This window comes from Neoarius graeffei, chromosome 6 (genome assembly GCF_027579695.1).
Source record: "Neoarius graeffei isolate fNeoGra1 chromosome 6, fNeoGra1.pri, whole genome shotgun sequence".
Taxonomy (NCBI): Eukaryota; Metazoa; Chordata; class Actinopteri; order Siluriformes; family Ariidae; genus Neoarius; species Neoarius graeffei.
The window spans coordinates 65,793,286-65,811,595 of NC_083574.1; the positions used below are offsets into that span (position 1 = coordinate 65,793,286).

The 18,310-nt window shown below is 38.5% G+C and overlaps 1 protein-coding gene across 3 annotated transcripts in view; it reads left to right on the plus strand.

The window, feature by feature from the left end:
• Nucleotides 1-18,310, plus strand: part of bicra (BRD4 interacting chromatin remodeling complex associated protein) — a 72,291-nt gene that overhangs the window by 31,877 nt on the left and 22,104 nt on the right. Inside the window, exons 2-6 of one of the 3 annotated variants that reach the window (XM_060923991.1) lie at nucleotides 7,128-7,173; nucleotides 7,266-7,311; nucleotides 8,410-8,475; nucleotides 8,726-10,756; nucleotides 11,050-11,235. In XM_060923991.1, the coding sequence (XP_060779974.1) occupies nucleotides 7,133-7,173; nucleotides 7,266-7,311; nucleotides 8,410-8,475; nucleotides 8,726-10,756; nucleotides 11,050-11,235 (2,370 nt within the window). In that variant the 5' untranslated portion in view covers nucleotides 7,128-7,132. The remainder of the gene's footprint in view (nucleotides 1-7,127; nucleotides 7,174-7,265; nucleotides 7,312-8,409; nucleotides 8,476-8,725; nucleotides 10,757-11,049; nucleotides 11,236-18,310) is intronic. The other 2 variants (XM_060923993.1, XM_060923992.1) reach the window with 2 other exon arrangements.

The window sequence follows — 18,310 nt, forward strand, 5'->3', positions numbered from 1 at the left end:
GACACTACAACATCTTGAACTATTTAGTATTTGGACTTCTAAATACACTGGAGATTCTAAAGACTTACAAAAGTACAGATGCCTACCAATATTTTGAGGCAGGCTTCGTACCGGAATGTTATGGGAAATTCCTGATGAAGAAAAATACCTTATGACAAAGGTAAGCTCAGACGTGGACTTATAACAGTAATAAACAAGCCAGAGCCGAGATTGAGCATATTTTTTTGGTGTTTGGCCGAGTCTACATTATCAGTACATGACAAACATTCTGCTGGTTGAACCAGGCATTAGGTCTAATAAAATATATTGCGCCCAAAGCCCACATCCAGATATCCACAGTTGACATGACGTCACATAAAAGCGACCATGATGCTGTGACCTATTCGTTTTGTTCACTTTTGCTTTGTTTGTTCAACAACATAATCTAACAGATTTGCCAAGGTAATTGGGAAAATTCAAGTAGGAGCCCTGTGTCCCGGAATGCATTACAATTCTGAACATACATTTTTTGATTTCATAAACTTCCAACAACATTTCCCCCAAATTCCACATAAAAATATTGTCACTTCGAGCACTTAATTTCAGAAAATGACAACTGGTCAAAATAACAAAAGAGATTGTGTTTTCAGACCCTGGATAATGCATGGTATCCTCAATGCAATATCATATTCAATTTTAAACAGCACAATACTAATGTTTGAACTTGGGCTGAGTTCAGAAATCAATATTTGGTGGAATAACCCTGACATTTAATTTATACCTTTCATGCATCTTCATGCTCTCCACCAGTCTTTCATGTTGCTCTTGGTTGATTTTATGCCACTCCTGGTGCAAAAATTCAATCAGCTCAGCTTTGTTTGATGGTGACCTTCCTTCTTCTTCTTGATCACATTCCCTGGGATTTCAATGGGGTTCAGGTCAGGAGATTGGGCTGGCCATGACAGGGTCTTGATCTTGTGGGCCAACATCCACACCTTGATTGACCTGGCTGTCTGGCATGGAGCATTGTCCTGCTAAAAAAAAAAAAAACAATCCTCAGAGTTAGGGGACATTGCCAGAGCAGTAGGAAGCAGGTTTTCTTTCAGGACAGCCTTGTACATGGCTTAATTTGTGTGTTCTTCACAAACAAAAATCTGCTCCATTCCAGCCTTGCTGAAGCACCCCCAGATCATCACCGATCCTCCACCAAATTATTAAAGCAGAAACTTTAAATTATAATTTCTAGTGCACTTAAGACGAGAAAACAAAATACAAATTGCTGCAATCAAGTCCAATTACACAGACTACATCTTTACTATATACAACAAAGATAACAAATGAGATTCAGTCAACTCTGAAGATTAATATTATGACATTTATACAACTGAAAATAATAGATACCTTTAACAAGTTTTGATTTTACAAAATGTACATAATGCAAATGTTACATCTCAAAATGTTAGGAATCATTTTGATTCTGTTAAAAAGTGCAATAAGCAGGAGTTAAAAATAAGTGAAATTAAGTTACAAATGAAAGGAAGTTTTCCTGTAGTTACTTGAAATGTAAATATTGGAAACGACAAAAAAAATCAATAATAATGGTAGTTTATGAAAGTAATATTTAAGGCAATGTAAATCTTGGCGAAAGAGAAACCAATTGAAACCGAAAGAGTGAAAGTGATTATCGTGCCGTTACCATGTGAACAGTCTATGAATGCGGAAGTGGGCTCCCAGTGCGCCGAGTCTGGTGTGACTGAGGAAGGTGACAAGTTTTATGATTTCATCTAATTTGGGTCATTTAAAAACTATAATATTATTTGGCCATGGGCACATCGGAAAGTGTAAAGTTTGTCAATATGTTTATCATGCTTGTATGATTAAACTCGCGAAGATATTTATCTAAATACATGACCTACTCATTCTAAACCTGCCGAGCTTCACCAGCGAAGCTCTCAAAACTTGTAGTATTTTGCTTCCATTCAAGCCTTGTTTTGAAGTCTGACCAATAAGAATGCTACATTTTTAGTGGTAAATTTGATTTTCTTGATTTAACTTCCATATATGGAAAGCACACACCCCGGGAAACCGCTGACCATCGACAAAAATGTCCACAGAAATGTACAAAATTACTTCACAAAACAACAAAATTTGGTTAGCACAGGTTAGTATAAAATTTATAGACTGTGTGTGGGGATTTGTGGCCATGTTTTTTGAGAATTGGCCGTGTAAAACACAGCTGCATGGCTTGCTAGCTAAGCCTATGGTTGCTGAACAGTTTGGGATCTCCTGGCCATAACCTTTTTATTACTATGTATTTACTAGTTCAATGAAAGGAAAGTGGTTGTCACACAGACTTTCACTCGCGTGTGCCTCTGACAACAAGCATCTGCCCTGGATTAAGCGCAGTCAGCATGCACATAAAAGGACGCTGCACATACTTGCACAGTGTGAAGTATTGCATTATCTGTCACCATTACCAAGCTATTGTTATTGCATTGTCTTCCTGGTTATCGACTGTCGTTTCTGTGTTTTTGTTTCCGATTTTGTCCTGCCCGGTTTAGTATGCTTGGTGCCTCGCTTGACTCTTTTGCCTGTTTATCGTTATTGATTCAGTCTGCCAATTTGGACTATATGCGTGTTTGTTTCTTTTATAATAAAGACACTCTTTTTGTGTATACATCCATCTCCAGTCAACCTGCACTTCCTGATAGTGGTTAACAAAGTTTATCACAAATCAGGTATAGTTATGTTGATCATTATGCTTTAATGATTTATAATTTTGCAATAAAACTCAAACTTTAACAAAAATTATCCAGTGCCCCATTATGGTGCATGTGTTGTTGTAATCCATTACCTGATTTGCAATTTTCAGAGTTAGACTCACCCAATTTCAAAGCTTCTGGAGGAAATAAAGTTAAATTTTGATTAATCCAGTAAAATGTGAAGTATAAATTTAATTTAAAGAAATTAAACCGAAAGAAAACAAGTTGGACATAAGGGTGACGGTCACATTGTGAATGAAAACAAACCGTGAGTGAGTTCAGCACTGTCGTAAAATTCCTGCCAAATATTTTACGATAATGTGTTAATGTGTACCATACAAAAGAAAAATACAATAAAAAAGTCCAAATGAAATTAAGATTCACCACAGATATTTATTTTATTGAGGTATTTGATCACCATTTCTCCAATTTTGATTAATTCAGAGTCTAATCATCTATAATTATATATTACGACATGGTTATTTTTACGTGCACCTGCTGTACTCTGCTTCCTCGGAATTTCATAAACAGTAACACAGCTGGATCACTGAGGGGATTGAACTGATTTTTGTTGGAACTTTATTGATGAAACTATCTTGAGTAATTACTATAAAAATTATTTTCAACAGTCCCTAAAAGATGTGGTCCCTAAAAGACATAAAAGCATAAGGTATCATTACTATATTGTCTGGGGCAGTTATATGTAATACTTTGAGTAATTTTCTCTTCTAGTCCTTAAACCAAATTAGATAGGCCTATATGTAGAAAATGTGACAAAATACATAGCCTACTTTTACTGTTTATGTAAACTGCTTATTACTATTATTGAACTCATTTTTTATGTTCTACTGCAACTTTAAACAAGTCTTCAAAGAGTTTGGCCTTATCATGTAGCCTTAGCAGTGAGCCAGCTAGTATAAATAATATGCACATGAACACATGACACTGTTAAACTCACCTCAACATGTCTTTTACAATCGTTTAACCCACCATGGGCAATGCTAAAGTCACTGTTACAAACAGAACAGCACGCAACACCATCATTATTTTACCCCTATTAGGCAAGGGTGCACTTTTTCATATCATCTGAGGTGAAGTGGGTTTTGTATTTTCGTTATTTTGGGCACTCTGCCATGATGCTGCTGGATACACTGAACTGATGGACTCTCGGTCCAAGAGAGAAGACGTAAAGCTCACTCACACAGAAAACTGATTGGTCGGTCTTGTTAAGTAGACCAATCAGGATGCGTGCTCTCTCTTTCGGTCCGGGAGAGAAGACATAAAGCCCACCCACACAGAAAATTGATTTGGTCTACTTAGCAAGACGGAGCAATCAGCATGCGTTCACTCTGTCTCTGAGGGAGCCGATATCAATATGCGGGAGACTCCTGGAACTTCCACGAGAGTTGGGAATAATTCAGCTTGTCCTGTTGGACAAGCAGATGCAGATTTGACTTATCCAGACCAAACATTTAGTCGTCCCGTCCAGTCGGACAACTGTTAATGTTGAGCCATGAAATATAGGGTTTCCATGATTTGCAAAGCTTCACATTCTGTTTTTATTTGTTTTACACAGTGTCCCAACTTTTTTTGGAATTGGAGTTCGTACTGTGTTTGTCACCCAAGCTGCTCTTATTGCAAGAGGGGTTGTTTTACAATCAGGGTACGCAAGCTAAGAATCACATTTAACACTTATTATCTTCAATATCAAAAGGCTTGACTAAATAAACTTGGTTGTTTATTGTAGCCCTGTGATAGCTCTATTTACCATGCAAAAAAAAAGTTGGTGATAACGTTATTTTTGGTGAATGTATGGCAATATATGTCATATTTAGCAAAATTACTCGTGTCATTTAGAAAAAGTGCTTTTTTGACCACAGGTAGCTCCAAAAGGGATGCACTTAAATCATTCTTTATACCATAAAACAAATGTTTTGGTTCCATATCATTGGAAACATAGTTAAGTTTTAATGTTGAATGCCAGTAAGTTTTCAGACTATTTTGATCAAATTAGTGTGTAATTGTGTCAAAAAAATGTCCTCTCTGAGACAGCTAATTTTTCAATATAAAATAACATATCTAAAATGATTATTTTCATCCTAAAATGTGGTCAAAATATTGGGACATAAATATTAGAGACAACTAACACAAAGCTTACAGCCTTATATTTAAAAGCACTATGGAAATAGTGGATTCTGAATTGTCAAATGTTCTCTCCGAGAATCACTTCATTTGTTTCTCCCAGCCCTGCTTAAAGCTACACTTAATCTTGTTATAATACAAACTATTACACATGTCTATGTTCATATGTGTATTAATTTCCAAAAGTGCAGATTTGATAGGTTTTTTTAAAAAAACCAGTTTGAATCAATTTGAATTTTGGACCCCTGTGACACAAACTTTATACCCTGATTGTAAAACAACCCAGAGGATAGTGATGACCACAGCAGTGATTTTTATATTTTTCCTTGTTAAATAAGATTTGGTTCAGGTGATCTCTTAATCGGTACCTCATTAAGTAAAATGAGATGTGCTTGTGTACAGACACTGGAATGAATTGGCTACCATACATAGAGATGTTGATTTAAGAAAATATTGAAGTGGTGTCTTAATTTTTTCCAGAGCAGTATACACACACACACACACACACACACACACACACACACACACACACACACTCATTCATTCATTCATTCATTCATTCATTCATGCATGCATACATACATACTGTACTGGAAAACCTGTATTTCTTTGAAAGACATATCAAATGTTGAAACTGAGGTTAATTTTTTTTTTTCAAATATATGATCATTTTGAATTTAATGCAAGCAACATGTTTCAAAAAATTTGGGACGGGGCTAAAAAAGACTGGAAAAGTTGTGCAATATAAAAAAAAACAAACTGGTGGAACATCTCTCAACTAATTAGGTTAACTGTCAACAGAACAGAAACATCATTGGGTGTAAAAGAGCATCACAGAGAGGCTGAGTCTCTCGGACTAAATATGGGGGAATGGTTCACAATCCTGTGAAAGACTGTGTGGGCAAGAATACATTAATTTAAGAATAATGTTCATTGCCATAAAATTGCAAAGAATTTGGTATCACATCAACAGTACACCATAATATAAAAAGACTCGGAGAATACGGAGAAATCCCTGGACACAAGTGACAAGGCCGAAAACCAATATTGGATGCCCATGATCTTCAGGCCCTCAGGTGGCACTGCATTAAAAACGCACACAATTCTTTAGTGGAAATCACTGCATGGGCTCAGGAACACTTTCGAAAACCACTGTCTGTGAACACAGTTCTTTGCTGCATCCACAAATGCAAATTAAAATTCTACCATAAAAGAAGAAACCATGTATAAACAATATCCAGAAACACCACCTTCTCTGGCCCCAGGCTCACTTATGATGGACTGAGGTGAAGTGGAAAACTGTCCTGTGGTCTGATGAATAGAAAATTGAAATTCTTTTTGAATATCAAGGACGCTGCCTCCTCTAGGCTAAAGGGGAGAGGGACTATCCAGTTTATCAGCACACAGTTCAAAAGCCAGCATCCTTGATGTTCTGGGGATGCATTAGTGCACATGGCATGGGTAGTTTGCACATCTGGGAAGACACCATTAATGCTGACCGATTATATACAGATTTTGGATCAACATATGCTGCCGTCCAGTGCACATCTTTTTCAGTGAAGGCCTTGCTTATTTCAGCAAAACAAACCGCATCCTGCATGCATTACAACTGCATGGCTTTGTAGTAAAAGAGTCCAGGTGCTAAACTGGCCTGTCTGCAGTCCAGACCTACCACCTACTGAAAACATATTTTAATGCATTATGAAGCAAAGAATACAACAAAGATGACCCTGAACTGTTGAGCAGCAAAAATCTTGTATCAAGCAAGAATGAGAACATTTTGCTTTTGAAACTATAGCAGTTGGTTGCTTCAGTTCCCAAACTTTTACAGAGTATTTTTAAAAGATGAGGTGATGCAACACAATGGTAAACATGCCCATCTCAACTTTTTTTTTTTTTAAATGTATTGCTGGCATCAAAATCAATCTGAGCATATGTTCAATATTATTCAAGATTGTATATCTTCAAGAAAATATATTCAAGATTATATTCAAAATCAATCTGAGCAAACACAAATTTCTCAATTTCAACATTTGAAATTTTATCTTTGTATTATTTTCAATTAAATATTGGGTTTCCATGATTTGCAATTCATTGCATTCTGTTTTTACATTTTACACAGCATCCTAACTTTTTTGGAAATAGGGTTGTACTTTGCTTTTTGTTCATATGGACAAATGTGACTGTTTTGCGCACTTGTTTATAAACCTTATGTAATTAATTATTTATTCAATCTTCTTTTAGTTGACATGGATGATGAAGATGGCAGGTGCTTGCTAGATGTAATTTGGTAAGTGTACACAAAAAAAAATTTTTCCCCCATCCCTAAGTGTTGTAAATGGAATTTGGATTGAATTTGAGTGATTTGTCCTTGTTTTACAGTGACCCACAAGCTCTCAATGACTTTCTTCATGGATCAGAAACACAGGTGAGTACTGAACTATAACAGTAGTAGTTAACCAATTGACATTCCAAAATAGGACAGTTGAGGGTACTTTTACTTATGCGTCATATGATTAGTTAAAATCAAATTCTGGTGCATTTACTCCTTTGTGCAGTTCACAAGGTGGTCTAGGTCAGCTTCCAGGCAAACTTTAGCACAGTTCAGTTGCAGTGAGAGAGCAATTAAATCCTGAATTGGTTCAATCGTAAAAAGTGAACCAACCATGCTGTGTATTTATGGTTGCAGGCAGAACATACGCTGTTAAACTGATCCACGAAGAGCAAACTGAGCCGCATGTAGAAATTAATTTGCATATCCTGGACTGAAGAACAAAAAGAATAAATGTTAGCTCTGATACCCCAAATGTTTCAAACTAGTGATTTATAATTAGAGTAGTGATTTTATAATATGAACAATTATAAATGAGATTTATAATTATAATCCGTGATTTTACATGCACAAGTTTGTCTGCCTTTCCCATTACTATATATCTAACTAATTAGTTGTCAATGAAATCTTCAGTTCCATCATCTCACACACCTATCATCCAACATTTTTTGCTTTTAGGTTCATTAAAATATGTAGTGTGGAATTAAAAAAATTTAAACCAAAAGTATAATTAGCACTCTGATTACGCAAATTGATTAATTGGTGTAAAAACACCCTAAAACACAGCTTTCAAAAAGTAGATTTCAATTAAACTCACAAAAACTGTCAACAAATTGTGTAGAACACATTAGCTTAAATTTTCCCTTCTACTCCAGCTCTTCTCCAAGTGATTGTTTCTGTTTCTTTATCTTCATTAGAATAAGATTGCACAGAATTTCACTCTTATTTTTCTCTTTTGTTAATTCATGATATTGACCTACTAATCTAATGTTTATCATTTGCATCCTGTTTTCCCTTCATTGTAACTGTCTTGTTGCTAACTTATGGTTGTGCTTTGGTGGGTCTGGACACTATCCTCACTATACTTCTCCTTTGCTTTGGCCTCTTTGTTCTTCTGCATTTTCTACCTGTCCTTCATCTCCTTGTCTGTGGTGGTGTGGTGGTCTGTCCTATTCTGGATATGCCTGTCTGTAGCTGGACACTGACGACCTTTTGGATGGCTCAAGTGACCCATCCAACTCATTCTTCTCCAGCACCGGGGTAAGTATTCTCCCCTCTTTCCCCCCACCTTCTCTGTCTATGTTCTTTTACGTACCACGCCTTCTCCAGCCCCACCCATCAGATCAGATTCAAACATGCCACCAACCATCAGTGGTGAATTGATAGGGCTAACTAGGCCACTGGAGGCATACCATCTCTCGTAGCCATCCATACCTTTTGTTTGCTTTTCCCTTAATAACGTGATGTAGTGTCTGCATGTAAAAAAATTTGCCTTTTCTGTCTTTTCTAGGAACATGTTCCTGAAGTCCAACCACCGGCTCAGCTGTCGACGAGCGAGCCATCTAGTCTTCCCCGGGTCAGTGTTGATTTGGACTTTTTAGAAGATGATGATATCCTTGGGGCCTCACCAGAAGAAGGAGATAGTGAAAGCAATGGTGTGGGGTCAAATCATGAACCTTGTGATATTCTGCAGCAGAGTCTGGCAGAAGCCAATATCACAGAGCAAAGCCTTCAAGAAGCAGAAGCTGAGCTTGACCTCAGTTCATTTGGGCTAACTAGTCTAACACAGGTAGTCCAACCACTGCCTGATGCTAGTATGCCTGGGGTGGGCATTACAGGAACAACACAAGTCTTTCCTGGCCAGGGCACCACTACCACACCTACAAATGCAACCACCGATATGCTTGGGTCAGTTCTGGCACACCAAGGAATGCAGCTTCAACCCCAGGTCATGAACAAAGCCATCAATGTCCAGCCATTCATGCAGCAAGTTGGACTTGGAAATGTGACCCTTCAACCCATTTCAAGTCTTCAGACCCTACCAAATGGAAGCCAGTCTGGACATTTGGGCATTGGACAAATTCAAGTGGTGGGTCAATCCACTGTAATGACTATCAATCCATCAGGGCAGCACATCCTGACCAAAACCATGGGCAGCTATCCTCTGCACCAGCCTGGGCTTGATGCTGCAAGTGCTGGAGCCCAGGCTGGTCTTGGAGGTTCTGTGCTTAGCTCTGGAGGGGGACTTTTGATTCAGGGAGGCAAAGCTACTCTAGGGTCTCCATCATTGAATGGCCCAGCTATTTGTGTCAGCAGCACGAACACCAACAGCAGTGGTACTACAATGGCTGCACCAAGTGGTATAGTGGGATTTGCTCGTGGTCCTTTAAATTCAGGAACTCAGTCTCAGACTCAAAACCAAGTCATGCAGAATGTCATCATCCAGCGGACACCAACTCCAATACAGCCCAAACCTCCCCAAGGGAGCACCAACCAACCCAAATCCTTCAAGCAACAGCAGCAACTGCCAGCCACACATGCATTGCAAAATGATGCCAATAAAGCTCTTGGGGTGCAGCAAGTCTCAGCATCTGCAGCTCAGAATGTAGCCTTCCTCACTGGCAAGCCAAGTTCAAATGTAGTACTAAGTACACAGACTACCACACAGGGGACGCAATTCTCCCAAGCCCTGTTTAAGCAACACAGCAATCCTACATCAGGCAAGCCTCTTAGTGTTCACTTGCTAAATCAGCAGGGCAGCATTGTCATTCCTTCACAGGCTGTCTTACAAGGGCAGAATCATCAGTTCCTCCTGCCTCAGCTCCAGACTGGAGGTCAAATCCTGGCCCAGCAAACTGGTGGACACATTATTACCAGTTCTGGGCCAGGTGGACAAATTATCGCTGCCAATCAAATCTTGGCAACTAATCAAAATATAAATCTAGGACAGGTATTGGCCCCTCAAGGTCATCCTGGTACTGCCCACATTCTTTCTGGACCCATACAGCTTCAACCAGGTCAGATGGGCCACCCCACACTATTCCAGATGCCTGTTTCTCTAGCTCAGTCACAGAATCAAGCTCATCCAGTTACAGGACATGTTCAAACTGTTATACAAGGCATGCCTATACAGAGTTCCTTGTCAATAGAGGGCCTCACCCCAGCTGTTAGTTTGCAGCCATCCCTTCAACAGCAGGCTGCTGCTGTTACTGGAAACTGCAGCACTGGAGTAGCAACTGTGCCCCACTGCCAACCAAATGAGAGCATAACTGAACTGGGTACTTCCAGTGAGCAAGCAGCCCAATCAAAAACCCAGGCCCAACCCTCTATCCTTACTGTCCAGACAGGTCCTTCAGTTTCAGCCACTATGTTGATTCCTTCCTCTACATCTCCATCTTCTACAGTAACTACATCTACGACCTCAGTGAGCACAGTGGGCGTGACGTCCCAGGCCCAGCACAGCCCAGGAAAGGTGTTGTTCACTCCTCCAAGCTCCAGCATTATCCTTAGCCAGGAGCCTGTGCAGATGTTCCTGCAGCAGGTTGGTGTGCTCTTGGTTTATATTTTCTGTTTGTTGTATTTAAAATATGTGCATTATCTAACAAACTAACTTTAGCAGTAAAATCCAAAATGGACCTGATACCAGGCCATGTCCACTAGTCAGATTTAATACATAATGTAGCATCCATACAGACATGCAAATTTACTTTATCAGATTTATGTATGTCTGGTATAACTGAAAGTTTTTTCAATGTAGAGCCCTGCTGAACATTCCGTAGTTTGGATTACTGTTTTGCCTCTCCTTTCCTGACCTGATAAATGTGCTCATGTCAGGATCAGCAGCACCAAGCAGGGAAAGACCCACCTGCCTCTGTGGGTGTACCTGCATCTGTTATCGTCAGCGGTGGCAGCTCTGGTTCCGCCCCTACAGCCCATGATGGCCCATTAACTGAAACTCACCCAGGGGAGAATGCAAGTCCTTCCCTTGGCCCTGCTGACATGGCAGCATTGGTTAACAAGGTAGATGAGCTTGTGCTCTGCACTAAGCCCCACCCACTTATTGATGGCACTGCTGCATATAGAGCTGAACAGTGACTGATCATTTGTTTCAACAGCCTTGGTTCAGGAAGTAGATGTCTATTCATTTTCTTTATAGCCATCTTAAAAGAATGTTTGGTACATGAAAACAGACTATATGAATCAATTATTTCAAAGCATAAAATATTTTTGAAAAATGGGAGTGCAAGAATATACTATTGACTTTTACAAAGGAATAAACTATGGATCACATTTAAGCATGGCAAATGACATGAACAAATTGTATTTTTTTCCAAAGATAGTGCTTTTATAAATATTCTAATGCTTTTTTTTAATGCAGTATAGTATCATATATTGTTCTAGTGTCATTGTTCTTCACTTTCCATTGTTTTATTCTGGAATGTATGAAGAACAAAAAATATTGATGCTGATTTATGGCCTAGGGAAACACTAAACCATCTCAGTCTCTGAGATTTTGCTGTGTAGTGTAACAGCACAACTGGCATAACTGGAGTGTGTGAATTCAATAGTGCTAGGCTGCTGCAAATTAGATGGCATAAGGTTACATTCATTTGCAAAATGAATACCCAACCTCTGCTGGTTAGCAGAATCTGAGATTAACGACTTGGTTGAGCTCAAGTAATTGTGCCCTATGGAACTATGGAATGCCATTTCAAAACTAAATAAATAAATATGCGTATAATATAAATACTAAAATGAGTAGATGCAGCAATAAATGTCAGTAAATAAATAATAATGACCTCATTATTATAAAATATTACTTAATCATACTCATTTTCACAATAACATTTTAGTTCATTTTTATATCATAATAATGGGTTTTTACATTTCTGCTTCTGAAGGCATTGTTTGTTTTTGATTTGTCCATTTGGGATTCTTGTTTGCATAATATCTTGAGAACAAGTGGTTGAATTTGTACGATTTCAGTTATTTCATGGTGATATTTCATTCTGTTTGTAATTCTTCAGTCAACACCAATGGGGTGGAGTAAGAGAAACTTGTGAAGAATTGAGCATTGGCTGTTCACACATTCAGGCCAAAGCAAGAGCAGGGATGGCACTAGGATTTTTCATTTTGAGTACAGGGACACACATTACTGGCCAAACTGGGGTCCCTGGCATTTTTTTTTTTGCCCCCCCCCCCCCCCCCCCCCCCCCCCAAAAAAAAAAAAAAAATATATATATATATATATATATATATATATATATATATATATAAATAAATATAAAAAACACACGGGTGTGTGGGTGTGTATATACGCGTGCGTGTGTGTGTGTGTGTGTATTATACATGCGCGCGCACACATGCGTGTGTGTGTGTGTATGTATGTGTGTATATATATGTGTGTATATATATGTGTGTATATATATATATATATATATATATATATATATATATATATATATATATATTAGGGCTGTCAAACGATTAAAATTTTTAATCACGAATAATCTCATAAAATTATGTAGTTAATCGAGATTAATTGCAAAAAAAAATCGTTAAACATCTGTTTAAATTGTACTCAAATACATTTTTACATCAGAGCAAACATTTGAATATATGGTCTGATGCTTCATATCAATTATAAGGCTCATCTTCTCTATGATAGACAATATATAGGCCTAATGCACAAATATTTGGCATTCGGGTTTTGATATTAGATCTAGGCATGCAGCATATTCTTTCCAATGTAGCCTATCAGACATCTGTTGGGCATAGGCTATGTGCAAAATACGATTTGGAGAAATAAGACTATATATTTTTTCTCAACTGTAATGGCTGCAAGCTACACTTCGAAGAGCAAAGAGGAAGTAGTTTGACTCCTGCAAGTTCATTCAAGTGAAGCAGTAGGCTATTTGGAAATCGCTAGGCTACCTACAATCTACAGGTGGAGAAAAGGGAATGTGCGCATTCCCGATCGTAGCCCATCAGATATCAACACATTTTCACCCGGTAAAGTGAAAGTAAACGGAACTAGCACCGCATCGCATATATATATATATATATATATATATATATATATATATATATATATATATATATACACAGTGGTGCTTGAAAGTTTGTGAACCCTTTAGAATTTTCTATATTTCTGCATAAATATGACCTAAAACATCATCAGATTTTCACACAAGTCCTAAAAGTAGATAAAGAGAATCCAGTTAAACAAATGAGACAAAAATATTATACTTGGTCATTTATTTATTGAGGAAAATGATCCAATATTACATATCTGTGAGTGGCAAAAGTATGTGAACCTTTGCTTTCAGTATCTGGTGTGACCCCCTTGTGCAGCAATAACTGCAACTAAACGTTTGCAGTAACTGCTGATCAGTCCTGCACACCGGCTTGGAGGAATTTTAGCCGATTCCTCCATACAGAACAGCTTCAACTCTGGGATGTTGGTGGGTTTCCTCACATGAAGTGCTTGCTTCAGGTCCTTCCACAACATTTCCATTGGATTAAGGTCAGGACTTTGACTTGGCCATTCCAAAACTATAATTTTATTCTTCTTTAACCATTCTTTGGGAGAACAACTTGTGTGCTTAGGGTCGTTGTCTTGCTGCATGACCCACCTTCTCTTGAGATTCAGTTCATGAACAGATGTCCTGACATTTTCCTTTCGAATTCGCTGGTATAATTCAGAATTCATTGTTCCATCAATGATGGCAAGCCATCCTGGCCCTGATGCAGCAAAACAGGTGCAAACCATGATACTACCACCACCATGTTTCACAGATGGGATAAGGTTCTTATGCTGGAATGCAGTGTTTTCCTTTCTCCAAACATAACGCTTCTCATTTAAACCAAAAACTTCTATTTTGGTCTCATCCATCCACAAAACATTTTTCCAATAGCCTTCTGGCTTATCCGCATGATCTTTAGCAAACTGCAGATGAGCAGCAATGTTCTTTTTGGAGAGCAGTGGCTTTCTCCTTGAAACCCTGCCATGTACACCATTGTTATTCAGTGTTCTCCTGATGGTGGACTCATGAACATTAACATTAGCCAGTGTGAGAGAGGCCTTCTGTTGCTTAGAAGTTACCCTGGGGTCCTTTGTGACCTTGCCGACTATTACACACCTTGCTCTTGAAGTGATCTTTGTTGGTTGACCACTCCTGGGGAGGGTAACAATGGTCTTGAATTTCCTCCATTTGTACACAATCTGTCTGACTGTGGATTGGTGGAGTCCAAACTCTTTAGAGATGATTTTGTAACCTTTTCCAGCCTGATGAACATCAACAACGCTTTTTCTGAGGTCCTCAGAAATCTCCTTTGTTCGTGCCATGATACACTTCCACAAATGTGTTGTGAAGATCAGACTTTGATAGATCCCTGTTCTTTAAATAAAACAGGGTGCCCACTCACACCTGATTGTCATCCCATTGATTGAAAACACCTGACTCTAATTTCACCTTCAAATTAACTGCTAATCCTAGAGGTTCACATACTTTTGCCACTCACAGATATGCAATATTGAATCATTTTCCTCAATAAATAAATGACCAAGTATAATATTTTTGTCTCATTTGTTTAACTGAGTTCTCTTTATCTACTTTTAGGACTTGTCTGAAAATCTGATGATGTTTTAGGTCATATTTATGCAGAAATATAGAAAATTCTAAAGGATTCACAAACTTTCAAGCACCTGTGTGTGTGTGTGTGTGTGTATATATGTGTATATATATATATATATATGTATGTGTGTGTGTGTATATATATATATATATATATATATATATATATATATATATATACCTGTGTGTGTATGTATATGTGTGTGTGTGTGTGTGTATATATATATAAAATGTGTGTGTATGTATAAGTATATACATACACACACATACATACACACACCGGTGTGTGTGTGTATATATATATATGTATGTATATGTGTGTGTTTTTTATTTTTATATATATATATGTGTGCGCATGTGCATGTTTTATATATATATGTGTGTGTATATCCATACAGTTGCAGTGTGTGGTCACAATCTTGCCTTTTTTTTTTTTTTCACTGACAATCCACGGAGTTAAAGGTTTTTCGGTCATTCTTTGCAAGTGGTTTACCTGGAATAGAATATAGAGGTCTTTCACTGATGTCACAGGTTTTTGTTTATCACGCAGCATCCACCATATTGCCGGATAAACAAAGAAACAGCCACGACAGTTAATAATGAAAATCAAGATGACTGCAGTCAGTACAATCTCTCTATAATGATTAAAATTTTATTTTATACGAGCAGATCACTTTACATCGAAAAGCTGAAGCATGCAGGCATTACAGATCCATATAATTTACCCACAAACGTATTTATTTTTTATTCTGCACATCTCTCTCTTTCTTTCTGCATGTGTGCGCATGCGCGTTTGCATGCGCACATGCTTGTTCACCACTTCAGATGGAGCAGAGGAGGAATTTCGCTGTGCTTGTTTACACGTGACAAAAATAAAAAATAAACGGTTCTTCTTCTCCTTACTTTACCCACAAATGTATTTATTCCACTTGAAAATGTTCAGCAAACCAGCAACCAGATTTGGGACACTACGACATCCCGAACTATTTGGACTTCTAAATACACCGGAGATGCTAAAGGGTTTACAAAAGTACAGATGCCTACCAATATTCCGAGGCAGGTTTCGTGCCGCAATGTTATGGGAAATTCCCGATAAAGAAAAAAATACCTTATGACAAAAGTAAGCTCAAACATGGATTTCTAATAGTCATAAACAAGCCAGGGCTGAGATCTAGCATATTTTATGGTGCTTAGCTGAGTCTACATTATCAGTACATAACAAACATGCTGCTAGTCTCACCAAGCTTTAGGTCTAATAAAAAATATCGCATCCAAAGCGCACATCCAGATATACATTTTAACACTGCACAGAGCTTTCACACTAGCCTGATGATATAAAATGTTCTCCACACACACTGGAATGTTTTGCTGGCATCTAATCTTCTCATTTAACTGCACCTCACCATTTTTCTTGTCTTTCTGGGTTCACCGGGAAGTGGTGAAAAGTTAAACCAAGCTTATCTCCACATCTGTTGTTACATCCAAAAGCACTACATGTATCTGGCATTGTTCTTTTAGATGTAACTTCTACAAGTTTATCTGTAGATGTTTACTGAATTGGGCTTACAGTCACTCATGCACACTTGGGCCAGTCACTGGCAAACAAAGCTCACCAGGCAAAATGGCCACATAAATCCAAAGTTGCGATGATGTTCATGTGAAACTCCACGATGTTGTGACCTTTTCATTCTGTTCACTTTTGCTTTCTTTGTTAAACAACATAATCTAACAGATTTGCCAAGGCAATCTCATCTCATTATCTGTAGCCGCTTTATCCTGTTCTACAGGGTCGCAGGCAAGCTGGAGCCTATCCCAGCTGACTACGGGCGAAAGGCGGGGTACACCCTGGACAAGTCACCAGGTCATCACAGGGCTGACACATAGACACAGACAACCATTCGTACTCACATTCACACCTACGGTCAATTTAGAGTCACCAGTTAACCTAACCTGCATGTCTTTGGACTGTGGGGGAAACCGGAGCACCCGGAGGAAACCCACGCGGACATGGGGAGAACATGCAAACTCCACACAGAAAGGCCCTTGCCGGCCACGGGGCTCGAACCCGGACCTTCTTGCTGTGAGGCGACAGCGCTAACCACTACACCACCGTGCCGCCCCGCCAAGGCAATCAGGGGAAAAAATTTCAAGTAGGAGCTTTGTGTCCCGGGATACATGAAAATCCTGAACATGCTTTTTTTTAATTTTATTTATTTTTAACATTTTTGTGCGTAAAAACACACAATTTCTGCATTAACACAATTCCTAGAGAGGACACCAAATGAAAGTTATATAGCCAACATCTTTTCAAAGGCTGCTTGGTTTAGTTTTTGTTAAGATTATCAAATTTTAGTTCCTTCTCCAAACACATTTTGGGGGAAAAGGATGTTAGAGAAAGCAATACGCTTTGTTAAACCCATGACTGAGTGTGCAAATACTGATGACATGACGGACACTTACTATTATGACCAATAATCCGTTGTGGTTGCCAAAAATCAATCTGTCTGTCTGTGTATGGGGGCAGGTGCAAATCTTCAATGTGGTCAAAATAGCAGCAGCTGTTAAAGTCTGCTTGATTAGCTAAAGAAAACATCACATTTCAGAGCTCATTAAGGTCTCCTGTGTCGTTCCATCTGCCTGAAAACTATCATAACCATAGAAGTTTGCCAGCAGGTAGTCTCATGCCCTCTCCAAGCAAAAATAATTGCTAGCAAAGGATTAGCTGATTACTGATGTTCCGCCCAATTGGAGCTGACTGACAAATTACAACATAATGAAGTTATTGTGCTGTTTTGAAAAGTCTCGTTATGAAAGTCTTTTGAAAAAGTAGTCAGTTTGAAATAAAACTTGTTCTGAAATAAAAACAAACTAAAATGCAACTGTAAAAGAGTATGACAAAATTTTACACATTAATATATATTACTGTATTTTTTAATGATATCATAGGTATACTTATTAGTTAGTTTTGACTAAAATGGCATTCCATACTAATAAGCACATATCCTATCTATAGCATGCAGCCTAGTGAAAGAAGGTGAGACATTAAGGCCCTGTCCACACGGCAACGGATTCAGGTGACTCCGATACAATTGCTTATCGTTTAGGCCTGGCGTCCACACGGCACCAGCGTTTTGGGTGCCCAAAACGCAATCTTTTTGAGAACGGGTTCCAGAGTGGAAAGATCTGGCAACGTTGCCATTGTGAAGTCGTCTGGATGAGTAGAACGGATTTGTTTACGATGACGTCACAACCACATGACTGTGAGTGCTTCACGCCGGGTAGAAGTGTAACAAACTCGATGCGAGTTGTCAACAAATCCTATAACTTGGTTCATGAAACGCGCTTACAAAATATTTTCACTGTGAATATTTATTGTGTAATGGTGCAAAGTGAGAGAGAGAGAGAGAGAGAGAGAGAGAGAGAGAGACTCTGCCCTTAGGGCAGAGTCAATCCCGCCA